At 48.0% G+C, this 20,214-nt stretch overlaps 1 protein-coding gene across 2 annotated transcripts in view; it reads left to right on the forward strand.

The window, feature by feature from the left end:
- The window catches only part of RBPMS2 (RNA binding protein, mRNA processing factor 2), a 213,111-nt gene that overhangs the window by 77,533 nt on the left and 115,364 nt on the right, over nucleotides 1–20,214 (forward strand). For both annotated transcript variants that reach the window (XM_069624709.1, XM_069624710.1), the window contains exons 2-3: nucleotides 3,484–3,561; nucleotides 12,005–12,043. In XM_069624709.1, the coding sequence (XP_069480810.1) occupies nucleotides 3,484–3,561; nucleotides 12,005–12,043 (117 nt within the window). The remainder of the gene's footprint in view (nucleotides 1–3,483; nucleotides 3,562–12,004; nucleotides 12,044–20,214) is intronic.

Consider the following 20,214-nt stretch of genomic DNA (forward strand, 5'->3'; position numbering starts at 1 on the left):
CCAATATATTTAGTATTTTGGTTCCTAGAAAACTTTTCTATAAGTGATGGATTTTTAGCATGCTTCCACACAATGGCCACTTGAATGACTTCGCCTGCTTTTAAATTGACTTTGACTACCCTGATTAGAGTTCAGCGTGATAACCTGTCCATCAAAAGTGTTGTTAAATGACATTACCCATGACCTAAACCCATTTTTTTTCTTTTTATATAACCAAGATGCAGTTTGGCTGCCTTTCTTGGATGCTTTCGTAGTATCGTAATTGCTGCTTGTTTGACTTTGCTTTCTGTATTAGCATTGTTATCTTGCATTATTAGGTAAGGCAGGTTTTAGGAATACTAGCCCAAGTTGGGGAGGGGTTGTGTCAAAGTTTAATGCATTTATGATCCGTCTTCCATAGTTGAATTTCAGCCATTTTTTTTCAAGTGCCAAGAGTGTCCCTTCCTATCCAATGAACATATTGGACAAGCTCTTAAACAGTGCTCCCAGTTCATATTTTCCAAGCCCGTTTATTGGCCTTTTCTTCCTGCAAGAAGTTGTCTTTTGCAAAGGTGTTGATGGGAAGCTTACCACTACACTTCAAACCTCACTGGAACAGTGGTTTCATATTGAATGGATCGTATGCAAGTCTGTGTAGAAAGCCATCCCCATAAGAGTCCATGCTCTAATCTGAAAGTTGATGCCATGGTGTAGCTTATGCCTACAATTGGGGACTCGCCATGCTAAACTCTGGGCAGATCTTGTCGTGCACAAAAGGCTTAATTGTGCTTGGTATTTCCAGACTGCAACAACTTCATTACTTGCGCTACAAATCATTTAACTAAAAACTGAGGTCCATCCCTTTGCCCCCTTCTCTAGCACTGCTCTGTATGCTATTTCCCGCTTTTTGTAATCGCTTGGCAGGCAAAGAACGATGGTCGAGGGTTGCCCAAAGTTTTGCCCCACCCCAAAAGAGGCAGTCCTCTCTGAACTGCTTCTGCACTTGACCACAAGCAACCTCTGGCATTGCCGAGGATGCTTGTGGTCAAGATAAACTCTACACCTTACAGCATCATAGTACACCAGAGTGGGGGACGGGTATACCCAGATGTGGTTCCTGGGCCTAGAGGCCCCTGCTGAGGCCCAACCTGGACAAAAGGTTTTTGGGGATGCTTGTGCAGAATGTGACCAAGCAGTAAGGGCTGGACTCCCCCATTGGGGGTTGGACCATGTCTGATTTGCATATCATTGCCCCCTTAGCTTGGCAGCTGGAGAACGATGATCTGGAGGGTTGCCCAGAGCAATGCCAGAGGCTAGGCTTAATTCTAAACCTTCCAGCTATCACCTTGTTTTGCTACAGTGGCATAAGCAGCACATTGCTTGTCCTAGATATCTGGACTGGTTACCGGTGCTGAAACGACAATTGCAACTGCCGTTGTCGAGGGGTAAGTTGCCCCTTTGGCGAGCAAACGTTTTGAACCTAGCAATTACCCTAACTTAGTCCAGATATGCAGAGAGGACTGGCTGGAAGAAATTCACCATTTCCTGGGTCAACAGGATTCGAGTAATTCAAATATTGCCCAGCCTATATTTTCCCTTTTTATAGAGCAATACAACACCTACATGAGATATAAAACTACAAAAAGATGTCACCTTCATATGGTTTAGATTCAAAACTTCAATGGTATTTGCACAGTGAAGACCTAAGAAGCAGCCCATCTGGTGATGCCCGTGGAATGGTGCAAAATGTGTTCCACGATCTAACTTGATTGCCTTGTCCCGGGCACTGTCTGCCTACAGTCACTGCACCTGAACCCTATAAATTAGTACTGGAAGTGTGGGATATCTTGCGTTTCTGCCATGGCTTCATTACCTCACCCTTGCATAAAAAACGACAATCCAGATTTTAAACCAGTCTTGCCCTTCAGCCTTACAACCGTGTTACAATCATGGAGGCTGGTGTATATTAACTTGGACAAAAACAGATTCTTTCAAGCGTGTAAATGATTGAGAACAGTGGTAGTTTCAGAGGTGACATTATGTCCTGCGTTACTGAAACATCCACAAGATCACTTGAGAAATTGTCCTACACCCCAGTCTCGGGAGGATAGCTCGGAGGCAACGTGCTCACCTTGGAAGCAAGACGCAGAGCAATTTGGGTACAGTACCGAGGCTGTTCTTGGAAACATCTGGGTAGTAAGCGAGTGGTTATAACCAATCATTAGATTTACTGTCTACTTTCCTTTCAGCCTAATGTGGATTTTATGAATTAATGGCAAAAAGTTGGTCGGGGGGGTCATCAATGCAGAGAAGACAGTGAAATGGCCTAGTTGATGTAGCTCCTGGAATGTAATTTGCTGTGAGAATGCTGGCAAGTATGTGGCTATCTTGGACCTTGTGGGACTGTTCCAAGTTAAAGCGGGTTTAGCAAGTCTAATTTTTACTACAATTAGATGGTGTAGTTCCCCAGTTTGCAGGAAGCAGATTTTGATTAGCATAATCACCATGTACATATTTAATACTGAGCACCATGTGTGACCATAACTCTCTATAATTGACCCAGATATTTACTTGATACTTTGTAGCATTGGCCAAACGAGATGCTCCTACGTGAGGCTGTTAGGGTGGTTTAGGGGGAGATTAAATTATATGCTGTATTAAATGAGCCTGATCCGCTGCTAGACTTGCTGGTGAAACGTTTGGTTGTGAGAAGGTGGATCGGTTTCGAACTGCAACTCGTAGGCTCTACCATCTGGCCTAGCAGGATATGAATTGTGGATTTTTAAAGTGGTGTAAATGTTGTCCTTCAGTGAGGGAGTATAAAAACCACTCTGTGGTTGTGCCCATGGGGGAGGGGGAGTGGTAATTGATGCACAGTACACACATTCTGGCACCCCATTTTTAAAGCTAACAGTTACCATTACCACAATTATATAAATGGTGGTTCCACCCGTTTTTTGGAGGAACTGCGTCTCAAACTGCTGCTTTATTCCTAGTTTGGTACACGTTTAAGGATTTACTTTCATGCAAGGTGACCTAAAAATCACCTTCGTTTGAAGCATGGGGGTCACAATTCGTAGTGATGATGCTGAGGGAACGTCTGCTGGCATTTTATTGTGACTTCGTTGTAATGTCTGAGGCAACGGTGATCCTTCGAATAGTGTCTTTGCATTTTGGGACATTATTCTGGGGTTTCTTGGGCAAATCCATTTTTTTCTGCACAGCAAATATCCCATGGTTGTCATTTTATTCCCTTCTTCGAGAATCCCATCTGTGGTTTGGCTTTGATCTGTCGAAACCCAATCCTCTGCATTATGTGCTCTAATAGCTCTGGAGGAAGGGGACTCTGGGGTCTGACCCAGTTGGCGTGCGTTTGACACGTGTATAAAAAACGACTGCTATGTTAATTTCAATCTGTAGTGCTTACCTGACCCTAGGGTTGTGTGCATTGGGACTTTGCCGGTGTTAATTGCTTCTCTAAAATCTAGTGATTTTTCTTTGCAGGTGCGTACTCTGTTTGTCAGCGGCCTTCCAGTTGATATCAAGCCTAGAGAATTGTACCTGCTCTTCAGACCATTCAAGGTTAGTTATAGCACCAACAATATTTAGCATAGGCACGCTGCGCACCAAGCATTGGTTAATATGCAGTTATCTCGTGGTGGGGAGGTAGACTCCATGCATGTGTAGTAGTTCTTTGGGTTACTTCAGATCGTGCTAAAAGCTGGTAAGAGCCCTTTGTGGAAATGCTGATGGAAAATGTAATGGAAGTCAACACATTGTGTTGGCGTTCTTAGACTGGTGGAATGGACCAAGTGGGGTTGGGGGGGGGGCTTTCACAGTGCCAGTATATGCCATGGCTACATAGACCAAATTAGCAGGTTAGTGTGTAAATGAGTTTGTACTGTCAATACTTGTAACAGGGAGGCTCCAACCCACCTCATGCAACATAAATGCAACGGTTGGAGAATCTGAATGACACATCGCTGAGCATGTCAATTGCCTGACTGAGGGAGTTGTGGGGCTCTCCTGTATGATTGTCATCTTCTGACATGCTTTGGCCTGCTTCTGGATGGTGGTAAGAAGGGGCTGGGGATTGGGGCATATTAAAATACCCTCCACTGTATGTAACCTACTTCTGTGCCCTTGTACAGATGGAACCGGTCAACTCCTACTTGGAGTAGCTGTCTGTCTTGGTCTTTTAAATAGAATGACGTGGAGAAACTCATCTCAACGAATAGTTGGCCACAAATATGATGCATTTTGGGGAGGATGCATGCTATTAGAGTAGCGGAGACCATGGTATAGTTTACTCTTGAATAGGAGATTCACAAGAGTGGGCAACTGTAATGAAGTTTGCAAGTTATAGTCAGAGTCTCAGTAGCCCCCCCTGCCTCCTTGGCAGTGGTCGAAATGTAAGATGAGCAGTTATGGAACGATGTTCCCTGTTGGCCTGCCCTTGTACCCTACAAACTCCATTGCTAAGCCCCTCCCACGTGCAATCCAAACACACACCTGCTGTTTAAGGGACTTGACTTCTTCATAAAGTTAATTTCTGGAACAGTTTATGCATCGCTCCTTGTCCTCTGAAGCAAGTGTTACAGTTCAAAAGGTGTTGCCTCCTCTCCCCCTCCTGCATGGTTTAGCCTGGTGTCTGCCTGCTGTTACTAACACAATTCCTTGATCTCACTTCCACACCTGCTCACCACTTGTACTGCATCCTGGTTCCTGCCACTTCCTAATCTAGTCCTGATGCGCTCCCCTCCTGCAACTAGCCTCCATGTACCTGTGTCCCTCATTTAACTTCTCACCTGTACTCTGCTGTTTAACACCTCACTTTAATTCCACCTCTTTAACCCTGTTGGATCATCACGTCCTATCTCCACTGTTGCCACATCACCACGCATCCATTTTACTAGCCTCTGCTTCTTGCACTCCACCCTTCAACAGCCTGCTGCATCTGCAGTCAACACTGAGCAACTTGGGCTGGGTTCTTTGTATACTGTTCCCGTCTCACTCCGTGAGGGTCTACGCCAGTCTTCAGGCAGGGGTGGAGATAAATTGTCCCTCTGTGCACAAGGGTATGCCTTGTGCTCCAGGGGGTGGACAAAGCCTATAATGGTTATTTACTAGCCTGCCTGACCTTTCCCCAACTCTCCCTGTGTAGAACTATGGTTCATGTGTCCACAGCATGTGGATTAAGAGCTGGAAATACTGGGTATGGTTTGTAAATCTTTCCTGTTAAACTTGGGTGCAGAGGTAGATTGAAACATTTTGAGTTCCTGTACTGTCACTTGCCTGAGAACAATACTTCTGTAACTTTAGTACCTGCACCGAAAGCATTCGGGTAGTCGCGATTATGAACTTTGGAGCTGAGTTCCTTGCATGGCTTGCAAGCTTTTCATCCAAGGGTTCTTTATACAATCACTGCTGTTATCTGTACATGTGACAATTGTGAAGACATTTCTGTTAAAGATGTCTGGTTTGAGCTTTAAATCAGCCCAGAAAAGCTTTACTCTCAATTGGGGAGAAGAACAAGTTACTTCTTACCTTGTAACGTTAGATCGATGGGATGTTCCTCCGACTTATTCCTTATCTTTGATAATTTGTCTCCAGCTTGCTGGCCTCAAATTATTTTGTTTCTCTGTAGAGGGCGCTGCGCGTCAATGTCCGGTGTCCCTCGACAACCACCGTATCGGCGCTGACGTCGCCGTGCCCATAAATAGCCACGCACGGCTTCCGTTGCTCAGTTCCGTTTTGTAGCATAAGATAAGTCATGCCTGAATTGGTTATTGCCCTTGAAGGAGCATAAGCTGCAACCACATATTACTGCGGGGATGGATGGGAGGGGTGATAAGGAATACGGCGGAGGAACATTCCATCGAAAGAACGTTACGTAAGAAGTAACTTGTTCTTCGAAGGGATTGTGTCCTCCGACGTATCCCTTATCTTTGATGGACTCCAATTGCAGTGGCATGTAATTGGAGGTGGGAGTAAGAATGTCATGTATCCCTTTTAGGAATGAACCGAATGTAATACGGCTTTGCCAAATCTGGTCTCTTGACTAGTGGAGGAATCCAGGTTGTAACATTTTGTGAATGTATGTGCGGACGACCATGTGGCAGCCGCACATATGTCTCGGACCGGTACCCATCTTTGGAGGGCTGAAGAGGCTGCGATACCCCTGGTTGAATGAGCCCTAAGATTTTAGGGTGGCTCTTTCCCTGCCAGTTTTTAACATTCCAGAATGGCCAAAATCCACCTGGAAATAGTCTGTTTTGTTATGGGTAGTCCCAACTTGTGACCCGAGTATCCTACAAACAGTTGGTCTGCTTGCCTAATCCTAGCCAGTCTGCTGATGTAAAAGCTCAGAGCTCGCCTTGGGTCCAGCCTATGTAGCCTTTCTTCCTCTTTCCCCGGATGGGGAGGAGGGTAGAACGAAGGTAAGGTAATTTTCTGAGTGATGTGAAATTCAGAAACCACCTTTGGGAGGAAATTAGGCTTCACCTGTAGGACAACTTTGTCCTTATGGAAAATTGTGTGGGGGGGCTTACAAGAGGGAGTTTGTAATTTGTTTACCCTTCTAGCAGATGTTAGTGCTACCAATAGGACAGTTTTAAGAGTGAGAAATCTCAGCGAACAAGAGTGGAGTGGTTCGAATGGAGTACCCATTAGGAAATTTAAGACTAAATTTAAGTCCCATAAGGGAACTTGGAATGGTCTTGGAGGATAAACATTAGTTAATCCCTCTAGAAATTGTATTACTAGAGGTAGTTTGAAATACGATGGTTCCGCCGCAGTGCGCTTGAATTGAAAGCGCTGCGAGATAGCCTTTTACAGTGCCAACTTGAAGCCCTGAGTTTGCCAAGTAGAGTAGAAACGAGAACACTGTTGGTGTACCACATGAAAAAGGGTCGATATTCTCTTCTCTACACCAGCTGCAAAATTTGTTCAAACGGCAGCGGTATAAAGACTTTTTTGCTGGCCTTCTGGCCGAAAGCAACACCTCCATGACGTCATCGGAGAGGTCCCAATCCTTGTACCTCACCCTTTCAGAAGCCAAGCATGAAGGTTGAGGGTTCTGATGTCTGGATGGAGAACCTCCCTTCTGTGAGAGAAGATTCTCTTTGTGGGATTGGAGGACAGATGGACATATTTAGAAGGTCCGGGTACCACGTTCTCCTGGCCCAGTCCGGGGCAGTTAGGATCATGGTTTTCCGGAATCTTTGCAACCTCCTGTCATTTGAGGAATAACAGAGACTGGTGGAAATGCGTAAAGGAGTGGGAACTCCCAGTCCACTAAGACGCGTTCCCTAGAGCTCCTCTCGGGAAATTAGAACAGATCGCACTTCCTGTTGGTGCTGGTGGCGAACAGATCCACCTGAGGGGTTCCTGAGCTAGCTCCCACTCGTGGGAGACTGTACTCTGCCTGCTCAGAGCGTCCACTGTCAAGTTCTTCTCTCCGGCTAGGTGGACTGTCGATGGAGAGATTCCTTCCTGAATTGCCCAAAACCAGAGCTGCATTGCCTCTCTGGACAGTGGCAGTGCACTACCTCTTTTGTTGAGGTAGTGCATGGCCACCGTATTGTCCGTCATTATCGGGACATACTGCCCTGTACTGATGGCAGGAAAGCTTTCAGCGCTAGTCTGATCGCTCTCAGCTCTAACAGGTTGATGTGTAGTCTGGACTCTGATGGAGACCAACGACGCTGATGGTCAAGTCGTTGGCATGGGCTCCCCACCCCGTGAGTGAGGCATCCGTGACTAATGTTCACTCCGGCCATGGTTGCCAAAACAGTTCTCCTTTAAAGATGTTCTCTGGATAGGCCCACCATTGAAGGTCGTGGGCTACCTTGTCCAGAATCCGGAGGAGATCTGTCATTCTCCCTGAGAATTGCGACCGCTGAGTTCTCAGTGCCCACTGGAGAGATCTCATTCTCAGGCAAGCCTCTGGCACAAGGAAGAGGCAGGATGCCATGAAGCCTAGCAACCACAAAGTTAAGGCTGGGAGACGTTGGGCATTTTGAAACTTGTTGACCATCTGCAGAATATCTTGAGCCCTCACATCTGGTGGCGAGGTTTTTCCCAGGGAAGTGTCCAGGACCGCTCCAATGAACTGGAGTCTGTGATTTCTAACTTCTTTAAATTGAGGGAGAAGCCCAGTTTGTGAAGGAAGTGGCAGACATAATCTAGCTGGATCTGAACTTGTTCCGAAGATACAGCTCTGATCAGCCAATCATCCAGGTAGGGGGTAGACGTGGATCCCTTCCCTCCATAGACTCGCAGTCACTACCGACCTTAGCTTGGTGAAGACCCTCAGGGCGGCTGTCAGCCCAAATGGCAGAACTCGAAATTGATGAGAGCCGCCAATTGCGAACCTCAGGTATTTCCTGTGTTTGAGATGGATTGGCACATGGAAATAAGCATCCTGAAGGTCCAGAGATGCCAGTCTTGGAGCTGGAGGGCCTGAAGGATCAGAGAGTTACCATCTTGAACTTGTCCTTCCTGAGGAACTTGTTCAAGTCTCGTAAATCCAGGCTGGGTCTCAGTCCGCTGTCCTTCTTTGGTATGGGAAAGTAGGGGGGAGTACCAGTGTTCCTGTCCACTACAGGTACCGGTTCTATGGCACCTTTCTCTAGCAGGTCTATAATTTCCTGCAAGAGGAGCGGATCTGGAACCTTTAGAGAGCTGTGCCCTGGTGGATGACTGAGGGATGTGTAGAAAGGGTAGGCAGTAACCCTGGACAACTGTCTCCAATGCCCAAGCATCTGACGTAATGGCCTGCCATTCTGTCAGATGGTAAGTTAACCTGCCCCCTACAGGTGTTGTGTGGAAAGAGCTCAGTGGTTTGGGGGGCGGCTGATGCAGATGCCGAGGGTAAAGAGGCATCTGCTGCTGCGGCTTTAGTACTTTTGACCCGTCCACCTCAGGTGGATCTCCTTTGGCCTCTTTGAGCCGGCTGTCCTCTGCCTTTCCCAAATGCGGAATAAAGGCGAAAGGACTTTTCCTCTCCCAGAGGTTCCTGAGGGGCGAAAAGGAGTTTGGCGGATAGCAGCTCCTAAGGATTTTGCCGCTGCCTTAGTCTGTAACTTTTCCAGAATAATCAATCTTTTTTTACGAATAACGAAGAGCCGTCAAAGGGCATATTCAAAAGTCTGGCCTGTAAATCTGGAGCAAAGCCAGACTTTCGCAACCACGCATGCCTGCGGATTGTCGTACTTGCCGCCATGGCCCTGCTGATACTGTCAGTGGAATCGATGCCAGTTTGAAGTGACTCGCGCATGGCTTCTTTGCCATCTTTAATGATAAGGAAGGCTTCCCTTTCTTTCCGGTATGCAGTCAGCCGCTGATGACACACTCAGTGTGACTGAACCTGGTGAGCGTACAGGTGGCGTTGATGGACTTCAACGCCATACTACAAGCAGAAGACTTTTTTTTTTTTGCCATAGAATCGTACCTTTGTCATCTCTATCCTGTGGGACAGTAGGGTAAGCGGATCTGCCGCTTGAACCACCAGGCTCTCTGGAGTTGGGTGTTTATTCAGGGTCAGCCGCTGCTACCCTATACTTGGCAGACAATCTTTTATTGACTGCAGGGATAACGTCAAGCGTTTCCCAATTAGATGACATCTTCCTTTGCAAGGCTGCATGGAAGGGGACCACGGGATCCTCCTGTGGACCTTTGTCTAGTATGTCTGTTGGGTCATCCTGTTGAAAAACGGGTGAAGGCGCAGACCAACCCATAAATTCAATAATTCTTGCCATCAGGGTTCTATAGGGTATTTCGGCATGTTCCCCTGGGTCTGGTTTGACAACTTCCACTTCTGGGGAAGTGTCCAGCCCACTTGTCTCATATGATTCCTGTAGGTCTTTCAACCTTCTTTCAGAGGATTTCACCTCTGAGGAAACAGGTAGTGTGGTCCTCTGCAACCCGAAGGTTTCCTGGTCAGAATCCTCCCCTTCATAGATTGAAGATAATCCGGGGTACTCTGACCTCGGATGGTGTAAAACCCATTTCTAAGGCAGGAGGAGCCAAACTCGTCATTGGGTGAGAAAACGTCGATGTCGACGCCAATGTGACAGGCTTCAAAGGCGCCGAGAAAGGCGTCAAACTGGAAGAGGCCTCGAAGAACTAGAGAGGATCGGGATCTTACTCGAGGATGTCGACGACTGTCTCGGCGTCGTGCCGGAGGCTCTTGGTATCACCGTTGGCTGTGAAGTAGCCATGGTTTTCTCTTATCGATCGCTGCATCGAAGAACCCTTTGACAACGGCGTCGATGGCACCGATCCATGCGTCGAAGATGGTGCCTTCTTACCCGATGGCCCGTGGTGCTCTCGGGTGGACTCTTTCGCCGGGTGCGACTTGTGGCGTTTCGATTTTTTTTTTCTTTTTTTTGTCTTTGGGTTTTTCACCCAGGGAATCACCCTCAGCTGTCTTCGAGGGGGTCAAGGCCGCTTTCCCGAAGACTCTTAGCATTTTCTTCCTGAATTCCTCCCACTCAGCCTGAAAGCTGTGTTTTGTGGGGCAGGAGACCCTTTCTGGGGGAAACGGAAGATGAGGAAGGGGATCTTCGTCTCTTCGTGTCTAGATCTCGACAAATGGTGGGAGCTACTTCGAGACCTAGAATGGGAATGCTTTCGACGGCGAGGAGACGAATGCCTCGGCCGAAGAAACTTTCGAGGAGGTTTTGACTGACGCCTCTCTCGAGCTTCCCCTTGCGCTCCTTCAAGGCTTTCCCCGTCATGGACATGCAGTCCTCACACGTCGAACAATGGTGCTCGACTCCCAAGCACCACAAGCAGATCCTGTGTGGATCTGTTATTGACATTTTCTTTCCGCAGTCTCAACATTTTTTGAAGCTGGACCGTGGAGTCCTCGGTTCCGATGAAGAAGCCATTGAGAACGAGTTGGTATTTCGAGTAAATAAAGAGGTTTTATCCGACTGAACAACGATATTCTGAGGCCCACGAAGCGCGGAAAAACAGAACTGATCAACGGATGCCGCGCGTGGCTACGCCGATACGGTGACTGTCGAGGGACAGCAGACGTGGACACGCAGCGCCCTCTACAGAGAAATTCCGTGGCCAGCAATCTGGAGATGAATTATCAAAGATAAGGAATATGTCGGAGGACACAATCCCTTTGAAGTATAGTTCTGCTTACCTCGAGGTATCGGACTTGACGAGACTTGGGGCTTTGGGCTGACTTGCCCAATGGGCCGGGGGTCAGTCCAAACTCGGGACTTGGAGCAAGGTGAGATGTTGATTCTGACACTGCACTAAACATCCACAGGTGCTCAATAGCACCCAATCCATGAATTCAACTGGGGTTGTTTCTAAAGTGTCAACATCCTGTGGTTAAAAACTCCATCTGAAAGACCTGCTTTCACAAAGGCTAGACACCGACTTGTAGTATGAAGGAATGACAAAATACAGGTTTTGCTGTAGGTTATAGTTGTTATATTGGGCTTCATTAAAACAGGTTGCCTACCATCTTGCAGAGTTTCAATAGTTCTCTGCACTCCCCAATGAAGTCTGGTCGGATTTTAACACCAGGTTACCATCGGATACAGCTGCTTTGCTTATGGTGTGGGGCCCCATATATGCTGCGTGCAAGCCATACTGAGCAAAACTGAAGTTGACCTGCAAAGCTTCTTGGTAGGAATGTAACCAGCTAATGCATGTTGCTCAAATGTTTTTAAGTGCAAGACCTGATGGTAGAAAATTGTGTGGTGGTCAAACAATGCCTTGAACTGGGCCTGCTGGTATGTAGTGCTTGGACGATTTGACAAGGTGACATCTAAGCCCCACACCAGGTGTAGCCGTGACAGTCACTCTAGGGTGTAGAAGAAATGGTTCTTGAATTCTTTGCCATGAAAGGAAATGAGCAATGTCACTGTGCCAAGCTACCAGTCGAATGCAGAGCGCCTTAGGTTGTAGGTTATTAGTCTATGCAACCATGCGCTCTCATTGCTGAGTGTTGTGCCTTACATTTTGTGGTCTTCATTGTTTTTGATCCCTTTCACAGGGCTATGAAGGATCCTTGATCAAGCTTACATCCAAACAGGTAAAATTGATTATTTTACATTGACAATTTTGATTTCCTGTTATAATTTCCTTGACTGCATGGCAGGCAAACTTTAGAAAAACCACTTGCATTGTCAATCTTGTGGAAGATCCAATTTCTAATACTTGACCAAATGGTGACCTTTTTATGACATCGCAAAGGGTGTGGCTGCTTTCACCTGTATTTGAAGGTTTGTAGCACTCTTTTCCTTTTCTTGCGTAAATTGGCTTCTTGGTGTCTAGAGCAGGGGTACGACTTTTGAGTTGCATGCTACTAATGGGGCAAATTCCCATGTCCCTCAATCCACCAGACCTCGACCACCTTCCCCCCCCCCCCCCGATCCACTTGCATCTACTTCTGGTGGATCGTAGGCCTCTGAGCAACTCTGCATCGCCAGTCAGGTGTTTGGGGACTTTAGGGTGACTGCCTTGTAGGGGATGCTGCAGGATTGCAAGATGGTAAGGCTTGCATCGGGAGCCAGTGCAGTTCAATGAGGATGGGGGTAATGTGGTCGAATTTGTGAAGTCCTTAGACCTGCTGAAGCTGGCAGGACACATTTTGGAGAGGGGGTTTGTGGGGGGGACGGAACAGTGTGCCAGGGTTGCCACCATCTAGGTGGGGAGGATCAAGACTTGAACAGCAGCCCTGAATTGGTATTTGTCTGCAAGAGTTGATACAGAGCCATCTTTCTTGCATGTGCTGGTTGAAGGAAAGTTGTATGTTGAACCAAAGGGACTTGGCACAGGTGGCCAGCGCAAGGCCTGGATGTTGGGGCGTTTGGTAGTGTTGGTCAGGGTTGAGCTTAAGGTAAGCACTGGACATCCATGACTGGATCATTTTCAGGCAGTCTTTGAGTCTGTAATGTCTAAAATGGAAGATATCTTGCATGTCCTCTGCATTGTCAAGTAGGGTTTAGCTCATGGCGTTTGAAGATCATGGTGAGGAAGGATCCTTGACTGACTACACAGATGGGTAAAGTTGATCTGGACAAACTAGTGGCATTTGGAAGGTACAAGTTTAAACCAGCTGAGACTCTCTGGTCCCCCATGCAGCGACGTAGTTAATCAGTGTCAAATGCTGAGGTCCAGGACCACTAGGAGGCCAGTATGACCAAGGATTAAGGGCATTGTCGATTCCCCCTTGATGATAGCAGTGTCTGTGCTGCATCTGAAGGAGGTTGGTGGGACTGAAGGAGGTGGTTGGGGTTGTTGGCTTAGTGTTGCTACTGCTTTTCAAGGAGCTTAACTAGAAAGGGAAGTTGGGTGATGGGGCAGTAGTGTCATCGAGTTCCAGTGCTGCTTTCTTGAAATGAGGGAGGATGTCTGGTCTTGAGGGTCAAGTGGAAGGTCTCTTGATTTAGAGAACTGTAATTTCAGGTAAGGCAGGAGATTCAGTCGGAATGGTCTTGTGTAGGGTTTAATCCAAGTATGCTGTGGCCTTGGAGTCTTGAAAGTTGTCAAGTAGTTGTGAGATGGGATGTGTAATGTGATCAGTTATGGCATTGGTGCCTGTTGGCAAATGCTGCTATGTTAAGGGTGTAATACATTTTAAACCTGTATAATTCGAGGGGCTGGTGTCCTCCCGACGTATTCCACCTCTATGACTAGTAATGACCACAGCTGTGCTGCTTCAAAAATTACATTGTTCCTCGAGCGTCAACATCACAAGATGTCCTATATATAGGACGCACGGCACCTGTAACCTCAGTTCCGTTTTTTCCGCAAACATGTTGGCTTCAGAATCTCAGTGCGCTCGATTCTTCTACTATGAAAGCGATGTATTCCACGCCGAAGTCGGGCTTTAAAAAAATTTCGGACTGTGGTTCATCAATGTCCATCACGGACCCGCACGACATCTGCCTCTGGTGCCTTGGCGAAAGCCACGCCACCGATGACTGACTGCCAGTCCCTGACATCAAAGGCCTTGCGGGAACGGAAGAAAATAATGGTAGGTAGTCTAAGCCCCATAAGTCAATCTGCTGGGCTTTTGACCGACTACTCGAGGGGCGACTCTCTGCGTCAGTGAAGTCCAGGGAGTCTGAGCGGTTCCCGCCATTACTCTGCACAGTTCGGGCCGCATCTTCAAAAGAAGCCGGCAGGGAACGGGCTTAGTCCACCACTTGCACGCCTTGGGCGGTCTGCATGATCATCGGGTGCCGTCTAGGTCCCGACCGGACAAGGAAGATCGCCGTAGCCATGCCAGATCCAGTTCCTCGACACCATCGAGACTGTCCGAATCTGTGAAGCCTTCGAGGAAGGTGTTGGGCGCCGTGCCCGTCAAAGGTCGCTCTCGGGGCGCCACCCCCAGAAGTTGTCGACACCTCGTTCAACGCCGATTCCCTCAGTGCCTTTTGTGGAGGATTTGCCGGAGGTGCCCTGCAGGGCTGCAGAAGCTCCGAGGAAGGCTTTCAGTAAATCTGTGAGGCCTGTTTTTGAGCCCTACTCTGTTCCTCCCAGATTGGATTTGTTCCAACCTTTTGGATTACATTTCAGAGGTGGAGGAAGGGTCCGATGAGGAGACGGTTGTGCCTCCTGATGACCTTTTGTCTGGTCAGTCCGATGGAAGAACTCAGTCAGTCCTTGCATGATGGCAGTGGTCTCGACACCTCTCCGGAGGTGGAGTTTGGCAGGCCTGAGCCTGGAACACATGCCGAATCCTCCTATAGGCGTCTCATGTCCAGGGTGACGAATAGGTGGTCTGCTCACCTGTTGATTTTGATCATGATGATCTGACCGACATCCTGGACCAAGGTCCACCCACTGACATTTCATATGGCTTTGTAAAGAAGGGTGGCGGTGGCTTAGCAACTGCTGGAAAACTCTCCGGAGCAGTCTTATTAGTTTCCAAAAAAATAACGCCCAGCCAGTAGTGACCCCTGCTACTTGTCGACGCAGCCTACTCCGGAGAGTTTAGTGGTGCAGGCAGCCACGGCCCCTGCAAAGCAGGCTGCGTACCCTACCATCCATCCTGATGGGGACGATAAGCGCTTTGGTGATTGGGCAAAGAAGGTATTTTCTTCTGGAGGGATGGCTTTGAAGGCAGCCAACTCCGTTTGTGCCTTGGCAAGATTCACTCGCACTCTGTGAAATTGTGTATCATTGGCAGCTGAGCATATTCCTGAAGGGGAAGAACGGGATGGTTTTTTAGCCCTCGTGCAATGGCAAGGATGCATATGTGAATCCGTGCAGGCGGCTTTGGACACGGCATACTGTCAGCCGGTCCATGGCTGCAAGCACCATGATACACAGGTTTGTGTGGTTGCAGAAGTCGGGGTTTGCTCATGATGTACAATCCTGGCTTCTCAACATGCCCTTTTGATGGTAGCCATCTTTTTGGCAGCAAGGCTGACGAGAGCCTTGACAGGTTGCAGACCCCCAAAGCTGCAGTGAAGTCTGAGCACTGCAGTACGTCAACCTACGCCTTTTCGTCCTAGGACAGCAATGGAGGGGAGGTTCCTTTCGGTTTTACTCTACCTTTGGTAGATGGAGAGGAGCAGCCAGTCAAAGGGGACACAGGAGTACCAGAGGTGGAAAGCAAGGTACTCTAAGTGCCAAAGTCGCTTGGGCAGTTGCCCATTTTGCCCTCTGGCACTGCCGCATCTGCTCAGTCATGAGGCCATGGCCTATGGTATGCCGGTTACGGGCAGACTTGCGCAGCATCTTGGAGAATGGCGAGCAATTACTTCAGATGTGTGGGTTCTGGAGATCATAACCCAGGGAAGCTCTTTGAAGCGTCCGGATCCATTCCTTGCGCAGGAAATCCTATCCCTGCTGGAGAAAGGCGCCATAGAACTGGTGCCTGTAGCAGAGAGGAACAAGGTGGGGGGGCGGGGAGGGCTGCTTGAGACCCATCATGGACTTGCGTGGGCTGAACAAGCTCATCAGGAAGGAGTTCATGGTGATTCTCTCATCCTCCAAGCCCTTCAGCTTCAGTTGGTGTCTCGACCTCAAGGATGCTTACTTTCATGTGCCAATTCATCCCAAGTACAGGAAGTACCCGAGGGTCACAGTTGGCGACTCACATTTTCAGTTTCGGGTCCTGCTTTTCGGGTTGACCTCTGCCCTGAGGGTCTTCACCAAGCTGATGGTGGTGGCAGCGTATCTCAGGAAAGGGGTATTCACGTCTACCCCTACCTGGACGATTGGTTGACCAGGGCACGCTCTCCCGAGCAAGACCTGGATCATCTTTCCGTCACCTGCCACTCCCTTCACAAGCTGGGCTTCTCCCTCAAGTCCCATTTGACACCTACCCAGCGGCTCCAATACATGGAGCATTGCTCGACCCATCCCAGGGGCAGTGTTCGCCTCCCCAGGTGAGGGCTCGGCACATTCTGCAGATGGACAAATTTCAACGTGCCTAGAGTCTCCCAGCGTTTGAGTTCTTGAGGTTGCTCGGCCTCATGCCATACTGCATTTTCCTGGTGCCAGAGGCCAGGCTGCAGATGAGATCTCTGCAGTGGGCTCAAGATCCAGTGGTCGCAGTTATCCAGCAGGATGTCGGATCCCGTTCAGATTCCACCCTGTCGCACAGTATCTTCTGTGGTGGTCCGTCAAAGGCAATCTGAAGGGTGCTCCATTTTTGGCAACCTTGGCTGGAGGTGACGATCGTGACAGACGCATCCTTCACGGGTTGAGGAGTTCATGCCAACGAGTTGACAGCCAGCGGCCGTTGGTCTCCATCCGATTCCACATCAATCCGTTAGAGCAGCGGGCTTTTCTGCCGTCTGTGCGGGAGAACAATGTTGATCATGACGGACAATACAGTGGCCATACACTACCTCCACAAAAAAAGGGGATGGGGGATGCATTTGGAGTGGTCCTTCCCACTGCTGTATGTTTCCTCCAGTCCCCGTCATTCTGCAAGTGTTGTGGTTATGGAGGTTCGGTTCCCGGATGATCCTCCTTGCTCGGGCCAGGAGAGTGGTACCCGGACCTTCTATCCCTGTCCATCTGCCCTCCACGCCATCTTCCCTACCAAGACGATCTGTTCTCACGGGGTGGAGGGGGGTGGTCGGATTCTCCATCCAGAGGTCCAGTGTCTCGGCCTTCATGTTTGGCATCTGAAAGGTTAAGGTATAAGGATTGGGACCTCCCCGAAGATGTGATGGAGGTGGTGCTTTCGGCCAGAAGGCCCGCAAAAAAAATCCCTGTGCCGTCGGAGAAAGTTCTGTGTCTAGTGCAGGGTACAGAACGTGGATCCTTTCCCATGGTCATTCCTGTTTTTTCTTTCTTGCTTTCTTTAGCCCACAAGGGCCTGCAAGTGGGGTACCATTAAGGGTTACCCTGCAGCGCTGTCTATATTTAAGCGCTCATCTGAGGAATTTTCTTATATTAAGAGTCCTTTTGATTTCAGTTTCTAAAAGGACTAACTAATGGGTTTCCACCATCGCCTTTCCAGGTGCCGGGATGGGATTTGAATTTGGTTTGAAAGTTCCTGATAGGAGCTCCGTTTGAGCCCTTACATTCTTGTCCATTGCGACTTTTCTCCTTTTAACTGTATTTTTAGTTGCAGTTACTTACGTACGCAGAGTGAGTTGCAGGCACTTTCTGCCAAGCCGTCCTTCACAGTGTTCCATAAGGACAGGGTTATCCTTAGGGTGCAGCCTTCTTTTCTTCTGAAGGTTGTGTCGGAATTCCATTTGAGCCAGAAGGTAATTCTTTCAGCGTCTTATCCTCCGCCACATCCTGGTAAGGAAGAGAGGCTCCATAGGTTGGATCCTATCTCTCACAGATGTCCCAGGTCAGAGTGGACAATCAGCTCTTTGTAGGTTATGCTGGAAGGCGTTTAGGTCAGGCTGTTTGCAAGCAGACCTTGTCCAAATCGATAATTTTGAAGAATCTGAGTGTTAACGTTTGGTGGGAAAGGACCTTCCAGTCGGTTTATGGGCTCATTCAACTAGGGGTATGGCGGCCTCCACTGCTTTACAAGGGGCGTTCCGATTTGCATAGCAGCCACATGGACCTCTGTCCATACTTTTGTGAGAAACTATTCCTTGGACTCCGGCCATGGGCAGGATTTGGCCTTTGGTAAGGCAGTCCTCTATTCAGCAATTTGATTGGGCGTTCTAATATTCTAAATTCTTTTCCCACCTCCATACGTTGGTGGTACTTTGGGAGTCTGTCATAGATGTGGAATACGTCGGGACACAATCCCCTCTAAGAACAGGTTACTTACCTTATCTGGTAAGGTTCTTTCGATGGGATGTTCCAAAGTATTACACATCAAACCCTCCCAGCCTGCCCCTCTAAAGAATTTCTTATGCGGTTACAGCTTGCGTTTCCGCAAGGCTTTCTGCAGTGATACTGACAGGAGATTGGTGCCACACGTTCTGGGAAAAACTGAGGCTACGGGCGCCATACGTCCTATATATAACATCTGGTGACATTGAACCGCAACAGAGGCCCTCAAGGGACAACGTATCGCCACATTGCGCCTACGCAGAATAATTTTCCAAAGCAGCACAGCTGTGGTCATTACTTGTCATAGATGTGGAATACATCAGAGGAAAATCCCATCGAAAGAATACTTACCAGATAAAGTAAGTAACTTGTTTGGCTAGCTTTAAAATTTATAGTAGCAAATTTACTGAGCTGCATTTTTAATTCTTGCCAACTAATTCTTGGTGAAATTATGCTACACATTTTTAGGCTCAAATCTTCATGTATTTGTAGCTACTTGGGTAGTGTTTTAATGTTTGTTGCTATGTAATTGGCCGGAGCAGAAATGTAGTTTCATTTGCCCTATCCCTCAGACCCCTCAAGGTGGTATGGGGCTGAAGGCAGGTTATTCCTCGGGATGTGGGCCAGTACAGAACTGTATTGTAACAAAATAAAATGTCCAATTAAGGCTCTATGAATATAGGTACTTAAAACCAACTAATCAAACCCAAACCTACCCATGTGAAGTAAGACCCAGAATATGCGGCAGAGGAACCATTTCAATAGCAATGTCCAGTTCACTGCCGTTAAATATATAATTGGTTATTTAGTCATTAGAGCCCTTAGGCAAGGGGGAACAAACACTTTGAATACAATTTGTGCTTATTCTTGGAGCTCTGCAGCACCCTGCCCGTATTCTAGGTGCTTTGCAGTGGGTCAAGTTAGCATTGTTTGAAGTTAGTTCCCAGTAGATTGCAGACATTGAGTCAGTCCAGCGATGCTGTCCTGTAGGAATGAGTCTCTAATCTGGTGAATACCAGGTAGGTGATGGCTGGTGTAGGGAATACTTAAGTCTGCTTGAAGAGGGTCAAAGATGCAGGTCGACCGGCTAAATAGCTTTTCCGGGTGCTTGCAATGGGTCCAAGCATCTAAAGGTGGACAAATCGTCACAAACTGATCAAAGCTAGACAATGGGGACCAGGTGCTTTCTTGGCCACTTATGCCTGCGGTGGTGTGAAGGGGGAACGGGATCTAGGAACAAGGTACGTCATTTGTTTTGCACTTCCCAAATGGAAGGTATTGGGATTGCTTGCAGGTTCCTGGGTACTAGTGGTCTCTGCTTGCATTAGCCCCGTCCTGCCAGCATATCTCCCAAATGTTCCTCTGGGATGCATGAGGGAAAGGCCTGCCTTTTTTCTGTCTTCGCTTTTAGGGACAATAACTTTAACTTCGTTCCAGGTGCAATCCTTCTATGGTCCAAAGAGGATTCAACAATAGGGGAGGTCTCTGCCCCTTTACAGCAGGTTGTTTCCCTTCTAGCCTCCTGTAAGGGGTCCAGTCCCGGCTTCTGAGGCAATAGTCTGCCTGGTGATGTCATTACCAGATGGCCTTGTCTGTAGGAAGTGGGGCAGACAACGATTTCCCCTCTGAGAATCTGATACTAGAACGTGGTTACTGGAACAAACCATTGCCTCCTTCACTATTTTCCATCCTGATGTGATTGCTTGAGGACTGGCAAAGCCTGTCCTTTGAAGCACTGCTCTCTGGGGCATCTAGTGTTACTGGAAATTACCAAACCTTTCCCAGGGAAGACTAAGGCTTTTTGTGGTTCTGAGCCCACATAGGGTGTTTTGTCCCAGTCCCTACAAACCAAGCCATACCAAAAAGATCTTGCCCAGTATAATTTTGGATCCTCATGACCATAGCAAATTCAGACATGGCTTGCATTTAGGTGCTTGAACAACTACACAATGTATTGTTGGATCAGAGGTGCCCACAGTTAAAAAGGGCAGT

Source organism: Ambystoma mexicanum, chromosome 11 (assembly GCF_040938575.1).
Source record: "Ambystoma mexicanum isolate Mex_15411 chromosome 11, UKY_AmexF1_1, whole genome shotgun sequence".
NCBI lineage: Eukaryota > Metazoa > Chordata > Amphibia > Caudata > Ambystomatidae > Ambystoma > Ambystoma mexicanum.